Source organism: Sebastes umbrosus, chromosome 3 (assembly GCF_015220745.1).
Source record: "Sebastes umbrosus isolate fSebUmb1 chromosome 3, fSebUmb1.pri, whole genome shotgun sequence".
NCBI classification, from domain to species: domain Eukaryota; kingdom Metazoa; phylum Chordata; class Actinopteri; order Perciformes; family Sebastidae; genus Sebastes; species Sebastes umbrosus.
In genome coordinates this window covers 4,206,918-4,224,847 of record NC_051271.1, presented here as the reverse complement: position 1 = coordinate 4,224,847, position 17,930 = coordinate 4,206,918, and the positions used below count along the sequence as shown (strand labels likewise).

Genomic DNA, 17,930 nt, shown 5'->3' with positions numbered 1-17,930 from the left:
GATAAAGATGTCAAGACAGAAAAAGGGAAGACAACCGGCTGAATTAATGAGAAGCAAAGTGCAGCAGGTTGGTAGTCAGCTGACCTGTGGTAGATGGTGTCGATCATTTCACACCAGGCTCCGGCTCTGTCCGCTGCACAGCCATCAGAGTCTGTACACTGTCCAGTCAGAGAGAGAGAGAAACAAAAACACACTTTCTGAAAGGCTATAATTGTTATTATGTCCAAAATATCAGGAATATTAAAATGCTCCACATAAAGTGGAAAAAACAACTGAGTATTTGAATTAATATGAAAAATCTAGGGCTGTCAAAGTTAATGCGATAATAACGCGTTAACACAAATTTGTTTTTATACCACTAATTGTTGTGAAGGAGGCTAAATAACGCTCCAAACTCCAAACTTCATTTTCAAAGGGGTCTCTTGACCTCTGACCTCAAGATATGTGAATGAACATGGGTTCTATGGGTACCCACGAGTATCCCCTTTACAGACATGCTACCCAAAGCTCATGACTATAGGTGAGGGTTGGAACGTAGATAGACCGGTAAATTGAGAGCGTTGCCTTCCGGCTCAGCTCCCTCTTCACCACAACGGTCCGGTACAGCACCCACACTACTGCTGACGCCGCACCGAACTGAACCGCCTGTCCATCTCCTGCTCCGGTTTACCCTCACTGGTGAACAAAACCCAGAGATACTTACGCTCGCTTGGGACAGTGACTCACTCCCAACCCGGAGGGCGCAATCCACCGCCCTCCAAAACAGATTATATTATTATAATATTATTATATACGTATATGGCTCTGTACTCACACAGTCCACCAGCATCTTGCCCAGCTCCTTGGCTCCCACGAAGCTCTTGGCCAGCTCCAGAGGGTTGGAGGGTCGAAAAACATCCACAGAGCTCAACACCACCTGAGGAGGTTTACCTGCAGATACACAGCAGCACAGATATGATGCTATAGTAACTATTGACTTTCACTTCTTATCAATGTACATTCTTTGCCAGGGATAAAATAACCATTTCAAATACATCTAAATCTTAGAATTGTGGAAGACTGTCTTTACTAATCTGTCTGGTCGTAGCAGAGCCAGAATTTAAAAAGGATTGTGGGAAACAAAGTTTGGAAGGAGATTCACTGAGTTGTTGTAGATAAATGCAAGAAAATAAAATAAAAATACTATTGCTTCTTAATGGAAATGTGTGTGTGTGCATTTTGTGATGATGTGGCTCTCAGTGTCTGACTGGTTGGCCACATCTAATCTATAGCACAGATCACTTTGCCAGAAAAGCTTGTTTCATCACTGTGTGGCAGTTTCTAGTGTTCTTCATGTTGTGTTACATTATGGATGATTTTCAGCTGTGACTGCAAAAAAGGTTTTTGTAAAATAGATTTTACTGTAAAAAATATATGGTGCTCTGCATGTGATGAGGTGAACTAAAAGATCGTAGCTATTTGTGGCTGCAGCTTTTTTTTTCCACCACAAAATGTCCAAAGACGGCTTCACATTTCTCAGCTCTCACACCTCTTAAATGACAAAATACGACGTCAAATAACTACTGTGCTATATAGGTTCTTCACTAGAAGTCTTCTATTTGACTAAGAATAATAGTGAGGAAGGAAGTGACGTTTTGGTGTCAGAGCTGCAGTTTGTCTTCCAGCCGCCCTCACACTGACCAACAGTCCATTCTGTCTCTGGAAGAAGACTGCTGTTGATTTTCATCATCCGTTTATATTCTATATTTTTATAAAGGTTTTATAAACACAGCAGTTGTAATAAGGTTCTTAAATTATAGAATCACCTTTCTGATTAGAAGCTGAAGACGACAGCAGCCATGTTGATATCAGGAGCTGGATGTGTGTTTATGGGTTTCATCCTGTTCATCTCAGGTATGTTCGACTGTTTATCCTTTCTTATATCATAATAATAATAATAACTAACTGTGATCTGTTAAGAAAAAATATTTTTCAGGAGTGTACAGTAGGTGTTCATTTGTAGACAAATTGTAGGAAATTGCAGACTGATATAAAAGAAAATGTTAGCCATAAAGATTTTCACATATTCTGCTGTGACGAGCTCTTTAGATGTATTACAGTACATCATTAAGATCCTTTACAGCATCATACTACTATCATTGACCAGTTAGTAAAGAGAAGAATGTTACAAGAAGTATAAATGTGTCCAGATGTTTGCTGATGAAATCTTCTGTTAAAGGGGTTCAGGTACGAGCAAACAACATCTGTGCTTTAAAAGGTTCATCAGTGGATCTGCCCTGCTCAGCTCAACATCCCACTTCAACCAGGAAATGGTACACTGTACAGCTTGAAAACTACACGTACACTCTGAATGAGATCTCTGCAGATGGAAATCATGTAACGTACCACATGTCTGCAGAGAGTAACTTCACTCTGACAATCAAAGATCTGACAGAAAGTGATGAAAACTTTTACTGCTGCAGAGAAACTACTGACAAACCAGAAAACTGCTGGGGAAACAGTATTCAGCTCCGTGTTGCAGGTACAGTGGTTGTCAATAATTCATTACTAATTTAATACTTTAAGAATATTAACAATATATATGAAGTCTAATTCAACGCCATCATCCCAGACCTGCAGGTGAAGGTGATTCCCACCACAGAGGGACAGACAGTAACACTGATATGTAGCACCAGCTGTCCTCTGACTGAAAACCCTGCAGTCTACATCTGGTACAAGAACAGAGAGTTCCTCTATCAGGACTGGTCTCCCTGGTACCAACAGCTGGTCAGCAGTGAGGAAGCAGTCACATACTCCTGTGCTATCAAAGGCTACGAGGACCTCAGAGCCCCTCAAGTCTCAGTGGGTGAGTGACAGCTAGCAGCTCCTTATTATATGATGAAACATCTGGATAAATGTGTTGTACTTTCAAGAATCATTTCGTTATTCATGCACCGGAGCCTTAAATTATAAAGCTCCTGAAATACAATAATTAATTGACTAAATTCACCAAAAACTTACACCATCTCTTTTTGTCCAGATTCTGTCTCATCGACCTGCTTTAAAGTGACCTATGCTAAAGGGAGGATGTGTTCTTCTCAGCAGACATCAGAGGATGAGCCCTGCTCCATCACATATCCAACAGGTTGAGTTTACAGAAACATCCACAAACACACCTCCTACCCCCACACCTCTAATCCTTTGAACTCATTGTAAGAGCTGTTGTTAGTATTTAGTTGTTGTTTTACTAATAAGAAGTAGTATTGTTTGATTTATTATTCCAGGTGTTTAATGAGATATGATTTTTCATAGCGTTCTCTTTTGTTAGTTATTTGTTTAGTTTAACTATTTTCTTGTTTAGTATATTTAGTTTTTTGTGTAATTAGTATTTTGTTTTCTTTGGGTACTCATGGTTATATAAGTATTATGTAGGACCACCAATGAAATAGGTTCGGCTTGTGATTTTTCTCCAGAACAAGAGAGGCAGCGACATCTATGTTTTCTTTATGCTTTGTTTGCTTGCTTGCTTTTGGATAAATAAATCATCAGAATGATGATTGGTTGGATGGATGACTGATTTTGATTTTCCCGAAAAATGGCCACTGCATTCATATCTTTACTTTTTTCTTTTCTAATTTTGTTAAAAGCACAATAACCCGAGTTTTACACCTTCTCTCTTCCTGGATCAATCATGTTTTGAGTTTATATATAATATAATACATTTATTTAATCGAACAATTGATGAGAAATGTATTTATCATCTCCCAACAGAAGTACATGTTCAAATGAGTCCTGCAGCCGTACCAGACCATGTCAGAGTGACCTGTAACTCCAGCTGTCCTCCAACTGCCTTTATACGGTATAAGAACAAACATTTAGTGATAACGGAAGAGGTTATAGTTCCCACCACTTCTACTCAAAGTTTCTTCTGTGCTGTAAAAGGCCGTGAGGATCTGCACTCTGCTGAAGTCTGTGAGTACGAACCAACTTATAAACTTAAAAAATGGGATATTTATGTTAATTGTCTACAAATGGCAATGAGAAATATGATGATTTTAATATTGAATGATTGATTTAATATTTTTTTTTGTAGTGTTATGATCAGGGTTGGAAATGAACACCAGCCAAATGCTGGTAAAATATGGAAGTGGCTGCTAGATTTGCTTCACTCACCAGCCGAAAAAACAATGATACTCTATTGAGCTGGTAGATTTTGGATAGAGCTGGTACGATACACCTATCTCCTGATTCGATACTATCATGATACTTGGGTGCCGATTTGATATGTATTGTGATTTTTAAGTATAGCGATTCTATAAGTGTTGCAACTCAATATTCAATATAGTAACTCAAAAGTTGAATCATACACTTCTATGGATTTTTACTTTGAAAAATATCTAAATTAATACAGTAAAAATGTTTGATTTTCAGCATGTATGTAATCAGAGATGTCCTGAAGTCAAATATATCAGTCATTGTCAGGAATTATTTATTCATTGTTTTCCAACAACACAAAAATCAAAGAATAAAGACATTTCCCTCACAAATTAGTGGTATTGACATGTAATGTTTTATAGTTCTGGTGAATATAATCTAATTAATCTTATTTCTATATATGTACTTTGTATATACAGTTCCCTTTGTTAACACGTTATTTTGAAAACCAGACGTAGTCACACATGTATACTTCCTCTAACTTCTCCAGGTCCGTCTCTAGCTCTCCCGTCAGCTCCGTTCTCTTTATACATCCATGGTCAGCTCCATCGGGGCCGTTTGAATGCATTTAACATAAATGTCAGTATATGGGTGCTCTATAGTCGTAGCGTCGGCCCATTTGATCACGGAGATGAGAGTGATGACTGGCTTGACCGCACGATACCGCGATGCGATAACGTTTCCTGTCCATGACAGAGTTAGCATGCAGCTTTAGCCGTGATGTCTAGCTCTGCTTTTCCTGTCAATGTGTGAAACCCAAAGTGTTTCCATACTTTACTGGATGTGTAGTGTTTACCACGCTGGAGTTAAAAATTTTTTTTTTTGAATTACGATACATAGGTGAATCGAATCTTTCTCACTCCTTATTTTGGAATCCACCAGCCACAGTGACAGGTGGAAAAAAAAAAAAAATTCCGACACTGGTTATGATTCAAATATCTTTATTTGTTATCTGTAAAAAGTTCTTAAAGTGAAACTGCATCTTGTCTCTTATCTATATTTCAGGTATTGATAACAGCAACTGCTTGAGTGTGAATTATGTCAGCAGGAGAATCTGTGCTTTTTTTTTTTCTAGTGAATATCCTGAGAACCAGCAGCCTAAAGATAAATTATGGTATAAAATAAAGAGAAGTGGGAAAGAAGGAGTTGAAGAGCCAATGAAGGCTGCAGGTCGTGTGAAGTTTGATGACAACATGAAGAATCACCACATCCTGAGAATCAATAACCTGAAGAAGGATGACTCAGCAAAATACACATTCACACTCCAGAGACATGATGAAGGATGGAAACCTGGAGTGACTTTAGTTGTCACAGGTAATACTTTAGATTAAATACATTATTTTTGTACAGTGAATTATTGACTTCCACACCATGTACTACCAGCAGTCAGCACAATAAAAGGCTGATTCATAATTCATGTATTCCATGAAGCATGAATCAGCCTTTCAGTAATTCAAACAAGTTAATAATGAAATTCAACTTACCAACTTTGTCTCAATTAGAAGAGCTGCATTCAATATACTGCTTCTTCTAATATCTTCTAAAGGTTGTGATAGGTGGTTGGTGTACAAAACATGCAACTTTGACACTAGAGATCACAGTTCAAGTCCCATCTCCTACAAACACACAATACTGTTTACTTTATGGCATGAAGGAGATCTTTCTCTGACCTTAACTAAGTATCATAGTTTTTAAACTTAACCAGACCTAACTTAACACGTATATGAGTCTGACCGCTCTAACCATCTTTCAGGTGTGAAAGTTCACTTTAGTCCTTCTGCAGTGGTGACAGAGGACCAGAGAGTCACACTGACCTGCAGTACCAGCTGTCCTCTGACTGACAACACAAACTACATCTGGTTCTTCAACAGTCGACCTCTGACCCTGACAGAGAACCAAAACAAACACCTGGTTCTAGACCCAGTCAGCAGTCAGCATGCAGGAAAATACTCCTGTGCTGTCAGAACCCACAACAACAGCAGCTCTCATGAAGAGACTCTCACTGTCCAGAGTATGAGGGGGAAATGGACACCAGCAGCAGCTGCAGGAGTCTGTGCTGCTCTCCTGGTTATAATACCCCTCTCTGTCTTCTGCTGGATCAGGTGAGCAACACTGTCCTCTGTTTCAGAGGAACGACATTCACACATTAACCTGAAATCACTTATTCACTCACATATTCATTTATTCCATAAACCAGAAGAAAGAGGACTTCCAGTCAATCTCCAAGAGCTGAAACATCACACAACATGGAGCAGGTAAAAAACAGGATTTATACAATTATTCTGCTCCATTAGAGAGACATCACTGTCTTCTATCCTGCTCTTCTTCAAAAGTATTGATCATTTCTTCACAGTCAGGACAGCAGCTTCAATTTATGCCTCTCAGCTTTTAATCTGTCTCACCTAAATCATAACCCTCTAATCCTATAGACTTCTCTTCAGTTGTGCTCATCACCTGGTCGCGTTCCTGCTACACTGCTCCACGCTTTCTCTCAGCTTTTTATTTGTTTAATAAACAACATTTTATAGCTACAGTAAGACATTTTTAAAATATAATAGGCTAATATCAATGGAGGACAGAACCTGCCAAAATAAGAAACAAATGAATAAATAAACAAATGACTCGATAAATAAATAAATAAATATACGATTAAAAGTAAGTAAAAATAAATGTTTAATTAACTGATAAAATGTGACATAAATGGATATTTCTATTTCAATTAGCTTTTTTAATTTATTTACCTTTGTATTAATCCCCTTATTTATTTACTCTTCTGTTTAATTTCCACTTTTATTTTTTATTGTTTTAAAGAATTCTTTAGTAAATTTATTTATTTTTGCATTTATTTTTATTTATTTATTTTTGCATTTATTATATATTTATTTATTTATTCAGGCATTTATTTTTTATTTATTTTATATTTATTTTCAAATATATAGGTTTAATAATTCATGAAAATATATACATGAATAAATAAAAGTGGAAATTAAACAAAGTGGTAAATAAATAAGGGAATTAATGCAAAGGTAAATACATACAAAAACAAATTAAAACAGAAATATCAATTTATGTTTTATATTTTAACAATTAATTAAGGACTACAGTTATTATTAACATATTTTTTTCTAGTTTTAGTGGCAAATATATTTATTTATCGAGTCAGTTATTTACTTATTTTGGATTTTGGCAGGTTCTGTCGTCCATAAATATCAGCCTTTTCTAATTCATTGGACATCATCCAGTCATGATGTTCACTACTGATAGGACAGGTATTTAAAACCTGCAATTAAATAGTGTTTTCACTGCACAGTTTTAATGAGCCAATACATTAATCCTTTTTCTAAAATAATCTTAATTAAATAATATCAATGGAGGACGGAACCTGCCAAAATAAAAAATAAATGGATAAATGATTCGATAAATGAAAAAATGTGCCATTAAAAGTAGCAAAAAATGTATGAAAAACAAATGTAGTCATTAATGAATTGATAAAATTAAATATAAATTGATATTTGTTTCAATTTGTTTTTTTTATTTATATACCTTTGCATTTATTCCATTATTTATTAACTCTTCTGTTTAATTTCCACTTTTATTTATTCACGTATTTATTTTTATGATTTTTTTATTGTATTTATTAATTTATTTTATTATTCTAAAATAACCTTTGGGATGAAACACTAAATAGGTGAACACATTTTCAAGCCACCAAACATTTGCAAAATATACCTAAAAAGGCTTCAAAAAACTCTCATCAATTGAGCTGTAGTTGAACGTTATAATGCTCTGATAGGAGGATCAGCCAAACTTTTGAATATAAAGTCATTTTATGTGTCTTGTCTCCTCAGATAAACCCCGGTGCCACATATGAAAACATATCAGCTCGATCAGCAGAGCAGGATGACCATCACTATGGCAGACTCCACTTCTCTGAGGACCACACAGATGATCTCTACTCCACCCTAGAGCCTTCTCGCTAAACAAAACTTTGTTATCATGGTATTTTGTAAGAGACCCTCCCCTGAAGGTTTAAGTGACTAGAATAACTAAAGTAACATAGCAGGGACCGACAAGTGTAAAGCAAAGTGCAAACATAAGGGCAAGTTCATCTTTGTTTCTGCTGAACGCAATGAGAAACTTTTCTGTCTGATATAGCAGACTTCACTGTAACAATTCAGCAGCTTTTCAGTTCACTCCATGCTAATGTTGACCTCAGGTTTCCCAAAAGTACTGAGCTTCACAAGCACAATCATGCCAACAAACCTGAGCTCTTTAAGACACATCTTCAAATAGGAGGTGTGATGCACTTTGCCTGTGTGTAGGATGCAAGTGGACGAGCAGCTGAAGAGCTAAGAGCGAGTAGACTGCAGCATGCAACACTGTGTGAAAACTCCCAACAATGATTTGAGAACAGATTCCATGTTTTACAAGCAAAAAGGCCACAGATCAGATCAGTTGAAAGCCCCATTAGTGGCAGGTGAATCAGCATCTCAACTAGGGACAAAGAGAGGAGAAGCACAGAGACTAAACTCTGGTGCTTTTTTTGACAACAGCCACTAGATGGTGCTAAAGCCATTTTGGACTGAAAACTCCAATGAGTCTGTGTCCATGGATGTATAAAGAGACGTCTGTAAATCAGAGGATCTTTTTTTTTTTTAACTTAAACAACTTCCCAGTGCGAACACTTAAATATCCATCATTTAATTCATTATGTACTTAAAGTTTTACAATTCACTAACAGCTGAATCCAGAGTTATTTTCCTCGGCATAATGAACGTGCATCAGACCCACGGGACTGCACCGCCCTGCACGCTCAGATGACATATCCGGTTCTGCCAGCTTCCTGCTAGCTGTATGTGGCTGTAATAATGGATATATTGGCTGTAATTCATCACTTTTATTATCTTATAATACACCCATGGGCTGTATGCTGTAAGCCTGTACCGTGGTGGATGTATTAACGTCTCTGTTCAAAAACAACCGGCTATCGGCCGGTAGCTAGTAGTGCTAGTAGTATGACATCAACAGAGTTTAATGGAGTTGTAGGCTATTTTCTGACACGCAGGGCAAAAGAACAGGACACAACATCTTATACATCCATGGTTTGAGATTGCTCTCAAAATCTGTGTGCTGCATTTTTTTACTTCCATTTATGTCCATCGCTCACTTTATGCTCCTCTGGGAAGCAGCCGGGTAAAAAAGTTTAATATGTAAGTAAGTAAATTGTTATAATAATATGTATATTTATAATATTTTTACTGCTCAACACAGGCCATTTCAGTAGAGACATTAAAATGATGACAAGAGAATAGAAATAATTTTGCTTTACTTTTGTACGGCACTACGGCGGAAGCGTAGCTTTGCTGCTGGGCGCTGACGTTGCAATGGAACGAACAATTGACTTTCACTTCTTAGCAACATACGTTCTTTGCTAGGCGTAATGTTGTAGCTAAATGCAAGAAAATAAAATAAAATACTATTGATTCTTAATGGAAATGTGTGTGTGTGCATTTTGTGATGACGTGGCTCTCAGTGTCTGACTGGTTGGCCACATCTAATCTATAGCACAGATCACTTTGCCAAAAAAAGCTTGTTGCATCACTGTGTGGCAGTTTCTAGTGTATTTCATGTTGTGTTATGTTATGGAGGATTTTCAGCTGTGACTGCAAAAAAAGTTTTTGTTAAACAGTTTTTACAGTCAAAAATATATGGTGCTCTGCATGTGATGTGGTGAACTAAAAGATCGTAGCTACTTGTGGCTGCAGCTTTTTTTTTTCCACCACAAAACATCCACAGACGGCTTCACATGTCTCTGCTCTCACACCTCTTAAATGACAAAATATGACGTCAAATAACTACTGTGCTATATAGGTTCTTCACTGGAAGTCTTCTATTTGACTAAGAATAATAATGAGGAAGGAAGTGACTGTTTGGTGTCAGAGCTGCAGTTTGTCTTCCAGCCGCCCTCACACTGACCAACAGTCCATTCTGTCTCTGGAAGAAGACTGCTGTTGATTTTCATCATCCGTTTATATTCTTTATGTTTTATATAGTTTTTATAAACACAGCAGTTGTAATAAGGTCATTAAATTATAGAATCACATTTCTGATTAGAAGCTAAAGACGACAGCAGCCATGTTGATATCAGGAGCTGGATGTGTGTTTATGGGTTTCATCCTGTTCATCTCAGGTATGAATGACTGTTTATCCTTTCTTATATAATAATAATTAATTGTGATCTGTTTAAAAACTAAATCTTTTTTTACAGAGTTTGCAGTATGTGTTGATTTGTTGACAAATCAGATTGATTCAAAAGAAAATGTTAGCCATCAAGTTTTCACATATTCTGCTGTTACGAGCTCTTTAGATGTATTACAGTACATCATTAAGATCCTTTACAGCATCATACTACTATCATTGACCAGTTAGCAAAGAGAAGAATGTTACAAGAAGTATAAATGTGTCCAGATGTTTGCTGATGAAATCTTCTGTTAAAGGGGTTCAGGTACGAGCAAACAGCATCTGTGCTTTAAAAGGTTCATCAGTGGATCTGCCCTGCTCAGCTCAACATCCCACTTCAACCAGGAAATGGTACACTGGACACTTGATTGGCAACAACAAGTACACTCTGAATGAGATCTCTGCAGATGGAAATCGTGTAACATACAACATGTCTGCAGAGAGTAACTTCACTCTGACAATCAAAGATCTGACAGAGAGGGATGGAAACTTTTACTGCTGCAGTGAAACTACTGACAAACCAGAAAACTGCTGGGAAAACAGAACTTGGCTCCGTGTTGCAGGTACAGTGGCTGTCAGTATTTTACTATTTTAAAACTAATATCAGTATATGAATTCTTATTTTCCACATCATCATCATCCCAGACCTGCAGGTGAAGGTGATTCCCACCACAGGGGGACAGACAGTAACACTGATATGTAGCACCAGCTGTCCTCTGACTGAAAACCCTGCAGTCTACATCTGGTACAAGAACAGAGAGTTCCTCTATCAGGACTGGTCTCCCTGGTACCAACAGCTGGTCAGCAGTGAGGAAGCAGTCACATACTCCTGTGCTATCAAAGGCTACGAGGACCTCAGAGCCCCTCAAGTCTCAGTGGGTGAGTGACAACCATCAGCTCCTTATTATATGATGAAACATCTGGATAAATGTGTTGTACTTTCAAGAATGATTTTATTATTCATGCATCAGAGCCTTAAATTATAAAGCTCCTGAAATAGAATAATTAATTGACTAAATTCACCAAAAACTGACACCATTTCTTTTTGTCCAGATTCTGTCTCATCGACCTGCTTTAAAGTGACCTATGCTAAAGGGAGGATGTGTTCTTCTCAGCAGACATCAGAGAATGAGCCCTGCTCCATCACATATCCAACAGGTTGAGTTCACATAAACATTTCCTCATCCCCACACCTCTAATCCTTTAAACTCATTGTAAGAGCTTTTTATTTGTTGTTAGTATTTAGTTGTTGTTTTACTAATAATAAGTAGTATTGTTTGATTTATTATTCTAGGAGTTTACTGAGATTCGATTTTTGATAGCGTTCTCCTTTAAAAGTTATTTGTTGAGTTTAACTATTTTCTTGTTTAGTATATTTAGTTTTTTGCGTAATTAGTATTTTGTTTTCTTTGGGTACCTGCAGTTATATAAGTAGGTAGGCAGGTAGGACCATAATGCACCTGGGTGGGCTTATGGTTTTTTACCAGAACAAGAGAGGCAGCAACATCCACGTTTTCTTTATGCTTTGTTTGCTTGCTTGCTTTTGGATAAATAAATCATCAGAATGATGATTGGTTGGATGGATGACTGATTTTGACTTTTTCTGAAAAATGGCCACTGCATTCTTATCTTTACTTTTTTTCTTTTCTAATTTGTATTTTGTTAAAAGCACAATAACCAGAGTTTTACACCTTCTCTCTTCCTGGATCAATCATGTTTTGAGTTTATATATAATATAATACATTTATTTAATCGAACAATTGATGAAAAATGTATTTATCTTCTCCCAACAGAAGTAAATGTTCAAATGAGTCCTGCAGCCGTACCAGACCATGTCAGAGTGACCTGTAACTCCAGCTGTCCTCCAACTGCCTTTATATGGTATAGGAGCAGCTATTCAGTGATAACAAAAGAGGTTACAGTTTCCAACACTTCTGTTGAAAGTTTCTCCTGTGCTGTAAAAGGCCATGAGGATCTGCGCTCTGCTGAAGTCTGTGAGTACGAACCAATTTATAAACTTATAAAATGGGATATTTGTGTTAATGGTCTACAAATGGCAACGAGAAATATGATGATTTTAATATTGATTGATTGATTTAATCATTTTTTTTGTAGTATTCATAAGGATTGGAAATGAACACCAGCCAAATGCTGGTAAAATATGCAAGTGGCTGCTAGATTTGCTTCACTCACCAGCCAAAAAAACATGATACTCTATTGAGTGGCTGCTAGATTTTGGATTGAGCTGGTACGATACACCTATCTCCTGATTCGATACTATCAAGATACTTGGGTGCCGATTTGATATGTAGTGCGATTTTTAATTATAGTAATTCTATAAGTATTGCATCTCAATATTAGGATTTATTGTGATTTAACACTTGACCATGGGGAAAAGTTGAATCATTCACTTCTAGGGATTATTACTTTGAAAAATATCTAAATTAATACAGTAAACATGTTTGATTTTCAGCATGTATGTAGTCAGAGATGTCCTGAAGTCAAATCATTGTCAGGCATTATTTATTAATTGTTTTCCAGCAACACAAAAATCAAAGAATAAAGACATTCCCCTCACAAATTAGTGGTATTGACATGTAATGTTTTATACTTCTGGTGAATATAATCTTATTAATCTTATTTCTATATATGTACTTTGTACATACAGTTCCCTTTGTTAACACGTTATTTTGAAAAACGGACGTAGTCCCACCTGTATACTTCCTCTAACTTCTCCAAGTCCGTCTCTAGCTCTCCCGTCAGCTCCGTTCTCTTTATACATCCATGTTCAGCTCCATCGGGGCCGTTTGAATGCATTTAACATAAATGTCAGTATATGGGTGCTCTACAGTCGTAGCGTCGGCCCATTTGACCACGGAGATGAGAGTGATGACTGGCTTGACCGCATGTTACCACGATACGATAACGTTTCCTGTCCATGACAGAGTTAGCATGCAGCTTTAGCCGTGATGTCTAGCTCTGCTTTTCCTGTCAATGTGTGAAACCCAAAGTGTTTCCATACTTTACTGGATGTGTAGTGTTTACCACGCTGGATTTAAATGGGAGAGCACAGGTCGTATCCTCACCGATCCTCCACCATTGTCTACTTTCTCGCTTTGGCTCGCTGCGGTTTGTTTTGGTTGACAGATACGGAACAGATATGACGTCACGTTACTCAGACTACAACAATAAAAGCGTTAACTTCCTTCTACCTCCACATAGACTCAAATTAAGCAAATATATACAGTAGATTCTGGCATTAAAAAAAATCAATTTCAAAATTGTAACCAAAAAAAAAGTGCGATACATACGTGAATCGATTTTTTCTCACTCATAACTTTGGAATCCACCAGCCACAGTGACAGGTGGACAAAAAAGTTCATTTCCAACACTGTTTATGATTCAAATATCTTTATCTTTTATCTGTAGAAGGTACTTGAAGTGAAACTGCCTCTTGTCTCTTATCTATATTTCAGGTCTTGATAACAGCAACTGCTTGAGTGTGAATTATGTCAGCAGGAGAATCTGTGCTCTGGAAGGTTCTTCAGTGAACATTTCTAGTGAATATCCTGAGAACCAGCAGCCTAAAGATAAATTATGGCATAAAATAAAGAGAAGTGGGAAAGAAAGAGTTGAAGAGCGAATGAAGGCTGAAGGTCGTGTGACGTATCATGACAACATGAAGAATCACCACATCCTGAGAATCAATAACCTGAAGAAGGATGACTCAGCAGAATACATATTCACACTCCAGAAACCTGGAGTGTATTTAGTTGTCACAGGTAATACTTTAGATTAAATACATTATTTTTGTGTAGTGAATTACTGACTTCCACACCATGTACTACCAGCAGTCAGCACAATAAAAGGCCGATTAATGCTTCATGTATTCTATGAAGCATGAATCAGCCTTTCATTAATTCAACTTGGTCTCAATTAGAAGAGCTGCATTCAATCTACTGCTTCTTCTACTGTCTTCTAAAGGTTGGGATAGGTGGTTGGTGTACAAAACATGCGACTTTGACACTAGAGTTTACAGTTCACGTCCCATCTCCTACAAACACACAATACTGGTTACTTTATAGCATGAAGGAGATCTTTCTCTGACCTTAACTACGTACTATAGTTTTTAAACTTAACCAGACCTAACTTACCACATATATTAGTCTTTTTACAGTATGTGGGTTGTTTTAGAAGACACTGACAAACAACCTATTTTATTGTTTAGGTATGAGGACTTACTGAGGATTTACTGACCGCTCTAACCATCTTTCAGGTCTGAAAGTTCAGTTTAGTCCTTCTGCAGTGGTGACAGAGGACCAGAGAGTCACACTGACCTGCAGTACCAGCTGTCCTCTGACTGACAACACAAACTACATCTGGTTCTTCAACAGTCGACCTCTGACCCTGACAGAGAACCAAAACAAACACCTGGTTCTAGACCCAGTCAGAAGTCAGCATGCAGGAAACTACTCCTGTGCTGTCAGAACCCACAACAACAGCAGCTCTCATGAAGAGACTCTCACTGTCCAGAGTATGAGGGGGAAATGGACACCAGCAGCAGCTGCAGGAGTCTGTGCTGCTCTCCTGGTTATAATACCCCTCTCTGTCTTCTGCTGGATCAGGTGAGCAACACTGTCCTCTGTTTCAGAGGAATGACATTCACACACTAACCTGAAATCACTTATTAATTTACATTCATTCATTTCTCTAACCAGAAGAAAGAGGACTTCCAGACAATCTCCTAGAACTGAAACATCAGACAACTTGGAGCAGGTAAAAGAAAGAAATTAATTTATTCTGCTACAATAGAAAAACATCACCGTCTTCTTTCCTGGTTCTCTGCAGAAGGAATGATTCTTTCATCCGACAACAGCTTCATCTCACAAATGTTCAGATTTTTCTCCCTCACTAAAATCACAACATCATTCCCCCTACTGTACCTTGTTTCTTCCTTCTTAACTCAACACTGTTATTCTGGTGACATAGAAACATGTTGTCCCATAATGGGTCCTATAATGTGCAATGTAAATCTTGTTCCACTGCAGTCCATATAAGGCCAATCAGTGTTTCGTAAAACATTAGGCTGTGTTAGGCAAAAAGCGAAGAGAATTTTCATCTTGCTTTACTCACGCGAGTTGGACCGTCGGTATCATTTGTGTTCATTCGCTCTGAACACGCAGGAGAGGAGAAGGAGCTTGTGTCCATAGATACCAACAACTTTTCTTTCCACCATCAACCATGGAAGAAATAACCATTTTTGCTGCTTTGTACATGTTGTAGAAGTCCCAGATATGACAGAAAACCAAACACCGTTGTGTCTGTGTTCATAACATCACCCGGCGGCGAGCTGTATTCACATACAATGCCATTGTACTGACTGTATCTAGCAAACTACACGTCGCTACTGCGGTATGAACCCAAAATAAACAGATTGTGCTGTGATTTAATTGCATTGATTAAACAGATCAAAATGATGCCGAAATAACTGTATAATGATGTTGATTTGTAAAAAGTCTGAATTCATGCTTTGTCAGGTCTGTACGCAAGACGACAAGAAAACAACTTTTAAAATGCTTGTTTTCTGAATGGAGTTTGGATCGATCAGTGCCAGGCTAAGCAGCTGCTCTATTAACACTCAACACAAAGTCATCTAGACATAAAAACAGCAGCGACGTTGTTGTTTCTACCATAGACAGTCTGCGGTTTATACACATATATTTATACACAGAGTTTGGTCCGGTCTCTGTACAGATATGATGTACTATCGTAGCTCTGGGTGACCACAGACACATACAAGATTTAATTCCTCCATTTCTGATTCAACAAGGTCAGGACGTCAGGGCGTTGATTCTCAACGCCGATAGGCTTTCACGACACATCGTCACGTGAATTTCTCACTTGAGTTGAAATATTTCAACTCCCTCGTGCCTAGTGCGAATTCGCTTCTATTCACCTCTTTGCATTGACTTTGTATGTAATCGCACCGCGCGAAAAGTTCTTGGTGTGAACACACACCATTAAATTTGATGTTCACCACTGATGACAATTACATTATCACTTTATAAGTCTGTAAAAGCTGCAATACAATTAGGTTTTCTCTGCACAATTGTATTTTATTTAATCAATGAACATATTTTTGATTAACACTTCTAAAGGTATCCAAGACTACTCCAGTACCAGCTACGTTGTGCTAACCCTCCCATCCAGTTGAGCTCTAGTTGGAATAACTTTAGAGGCCTACTTAGGAGGATTTAAATTACGTGTAACATTCAAATAATTTCTCTCGTCTCTTTATCAGGTAAACTCTGGTCCTGTGTATGACGACATCTCAGCTCAACCAACAGAGCAGGATGATCTTCATTATAGCAGAGTCCACTTCCCTCAGAACCAATCAGATCTTCTCTACAGCACAGTCCAGACACATCCGCCTCAAGAACAAGATCTCACCTCCTACGCTGTTGTCAACTTCAGACCCAACACAACCCCTGAGTAAGTATTTCTTGCTATTACGACTGATTTAGGATCCAGTTGAGGGATACACTGTAAGAATGATGTAGCGTATCACAGGATGGGCTATTAATCTTAGATCCTACAGGTACAAGTTTGATAAAACTTGAAAGACATCCAATGTTGGGATGATGACTAACAGTCAAAATTCAAGGGGACAACACTGATCTGTCATAAACTTGAAGGGGTGACAAACTGGGTTACAGATACTGCATACTTATTTAAAAGGTTATTGTGAGCCTTGCAATGAAACTGCATAAACTGATAAGACAGTTTTTTCATGTAATTTTAAATACTTTGCTACATGTTTAACCCACAGTACATTAATGCAGCATTATTTTCTTTACTTTCAGGCATGATGGCCAGGCAGTGGATCCCTAGAATCTGTACAACACAGCAAACAAAAACTTAAAGAGACTGAATGTAACAACACACCTGCTTTAGTGATGAACAGAACTTGTATATTATTCAGTTCATTGATGATCTTATCTACAGTAGCTTACTGTGAGTCAGCAGGCAGACATCCAGCATCTTATGGACACCTCAGGAGCACACTTGAGAGCGCTGATGGACACCCACTACCTGTTGTAGCAAGAGAAACCAGAACCTTTTAGTTACTCTGATTAACTCATGGTCCAGTCTGTTGAACCCAGCAGACTTTCACTGTGTCAAAATACAAGGATTGGACACCATACTTTCCAATATGCAGAATCAACCCTAAGACAAATAACCTAATATTTTTATAAAACTTAGTTAAAATTCATCAAAGTTAAAACAAAAAGCCCTGCAGGGCTATTCATCATCTTGCACAATAATGTCAACTGTATCATAAAACATCTTCCTGAGGGATCTTTTAATATATATTAGGACATTGTCAGTGCAGTTCTATAACGTTAGAGGACAAAGCATTCAAACAAGACAATATCTGGATAATATCTTGAAAATAAATTGGCGTTAGCTACTGAAGAGAAGCACCTTTCTGACAA

The 17,930-nt window shown here is 37.6% G+C and overlaps 3 protein-coding genes and 1 long non-coding RNA gene across 15 annotated transcripts in view; 3 read left to right on the top strand and 1 right to left on the bottom strand.

Annotated features, from left to right (window-relative positions):
• The window catches only part of LOC119484667 (85/88 kDa calcium-independent phospholipase A2-like), a 119,624-nt gene that overhangs the window by 34,702 nt on the left and 66,992 nt on the right, over positions 1-17,930 (bottom strand). For 8 of the 9 annotated variants that reach the window (XR_005206071.1, XR_005206072.1, XR_005206073.1 and 5 more), the window contains 2 exons: positions 815-930; positions 85-158 (listed from right to left, as the gene is read on the bottom strand). The gene's annotated coding sequence lies outside the window, so the exon portion shown is untranslated. The remainder of the gene's footprint in view (positions 1-84; positions 159-814; positions 931-17,930) is intronic. The other variant, XR_005206075.1, reaches the window with a different exon arrangement.
• Positions 1,642-2,382, top strand: LOC119484711. The gene is made up of 3 exons (XR_005206102.1): positions 1,642-1,714; positions 1,785-1,893; positions 2,219-2,382. It is a non-coding gene; the product is annotated as an uncharacterized LOC119484711 (long non-coding RNA).
• LOC119484679 lies at positions 2,384-17,865 on the top strand. Of its 2 annotated transcripts, none has more exons than XM_037763696.1 (9): positions 2,384-2,521; positions 2,612-2,845; positions 3,020-3,124; positions 3,751-3,951; positions 13,911-14,216; positions 14,711-15,059; positions 15,156-15,210; positions 16,736-16,926; positions 17,298-17,865. In XM_037763696.1, exons 1-9 carry the CDS (start codon positions 2,389-2,391, stop codon positions 17,323-17,325), a joined length of 1,602 nt encoding a protein of 533 aa, XP_037619624.1. In that variant the 5' UTR covers positions 2,384-2,388; the 3' UTR covers positions 17,326-17,865. The 2 variants fall into 2 exon arrangements, with proteins under 2 accessions (XP_037619624.1, XP_037619623.1); XM_037763695.1 differs by having other exon boundaries at positions 15,153-15,210.
• Positions 10,658-17,930, top strand: part of LOC119484675 (B-cell receptor CD22-like) — a 37,189-nt gene continuing 29,916 nt past the window's right edge. For 2 of the 3 annotated variants that reach the window (XM_037763679.1, XM_037763678.1), the window contains exon 1: positions 10,658-10,997. In XM_037763679.1, the coding sequence (XP_037619607.1) occupies positions 10,673-10,997 (325 nt within the window). In that variant the 5' untranslated portion in view covers positions 10,658-10,672. The remainder of the gene's footprint in view (positions 10,998-17,930) is intronic. The other variant, XM_037763677.1, reaches the window with a different exon arrangement.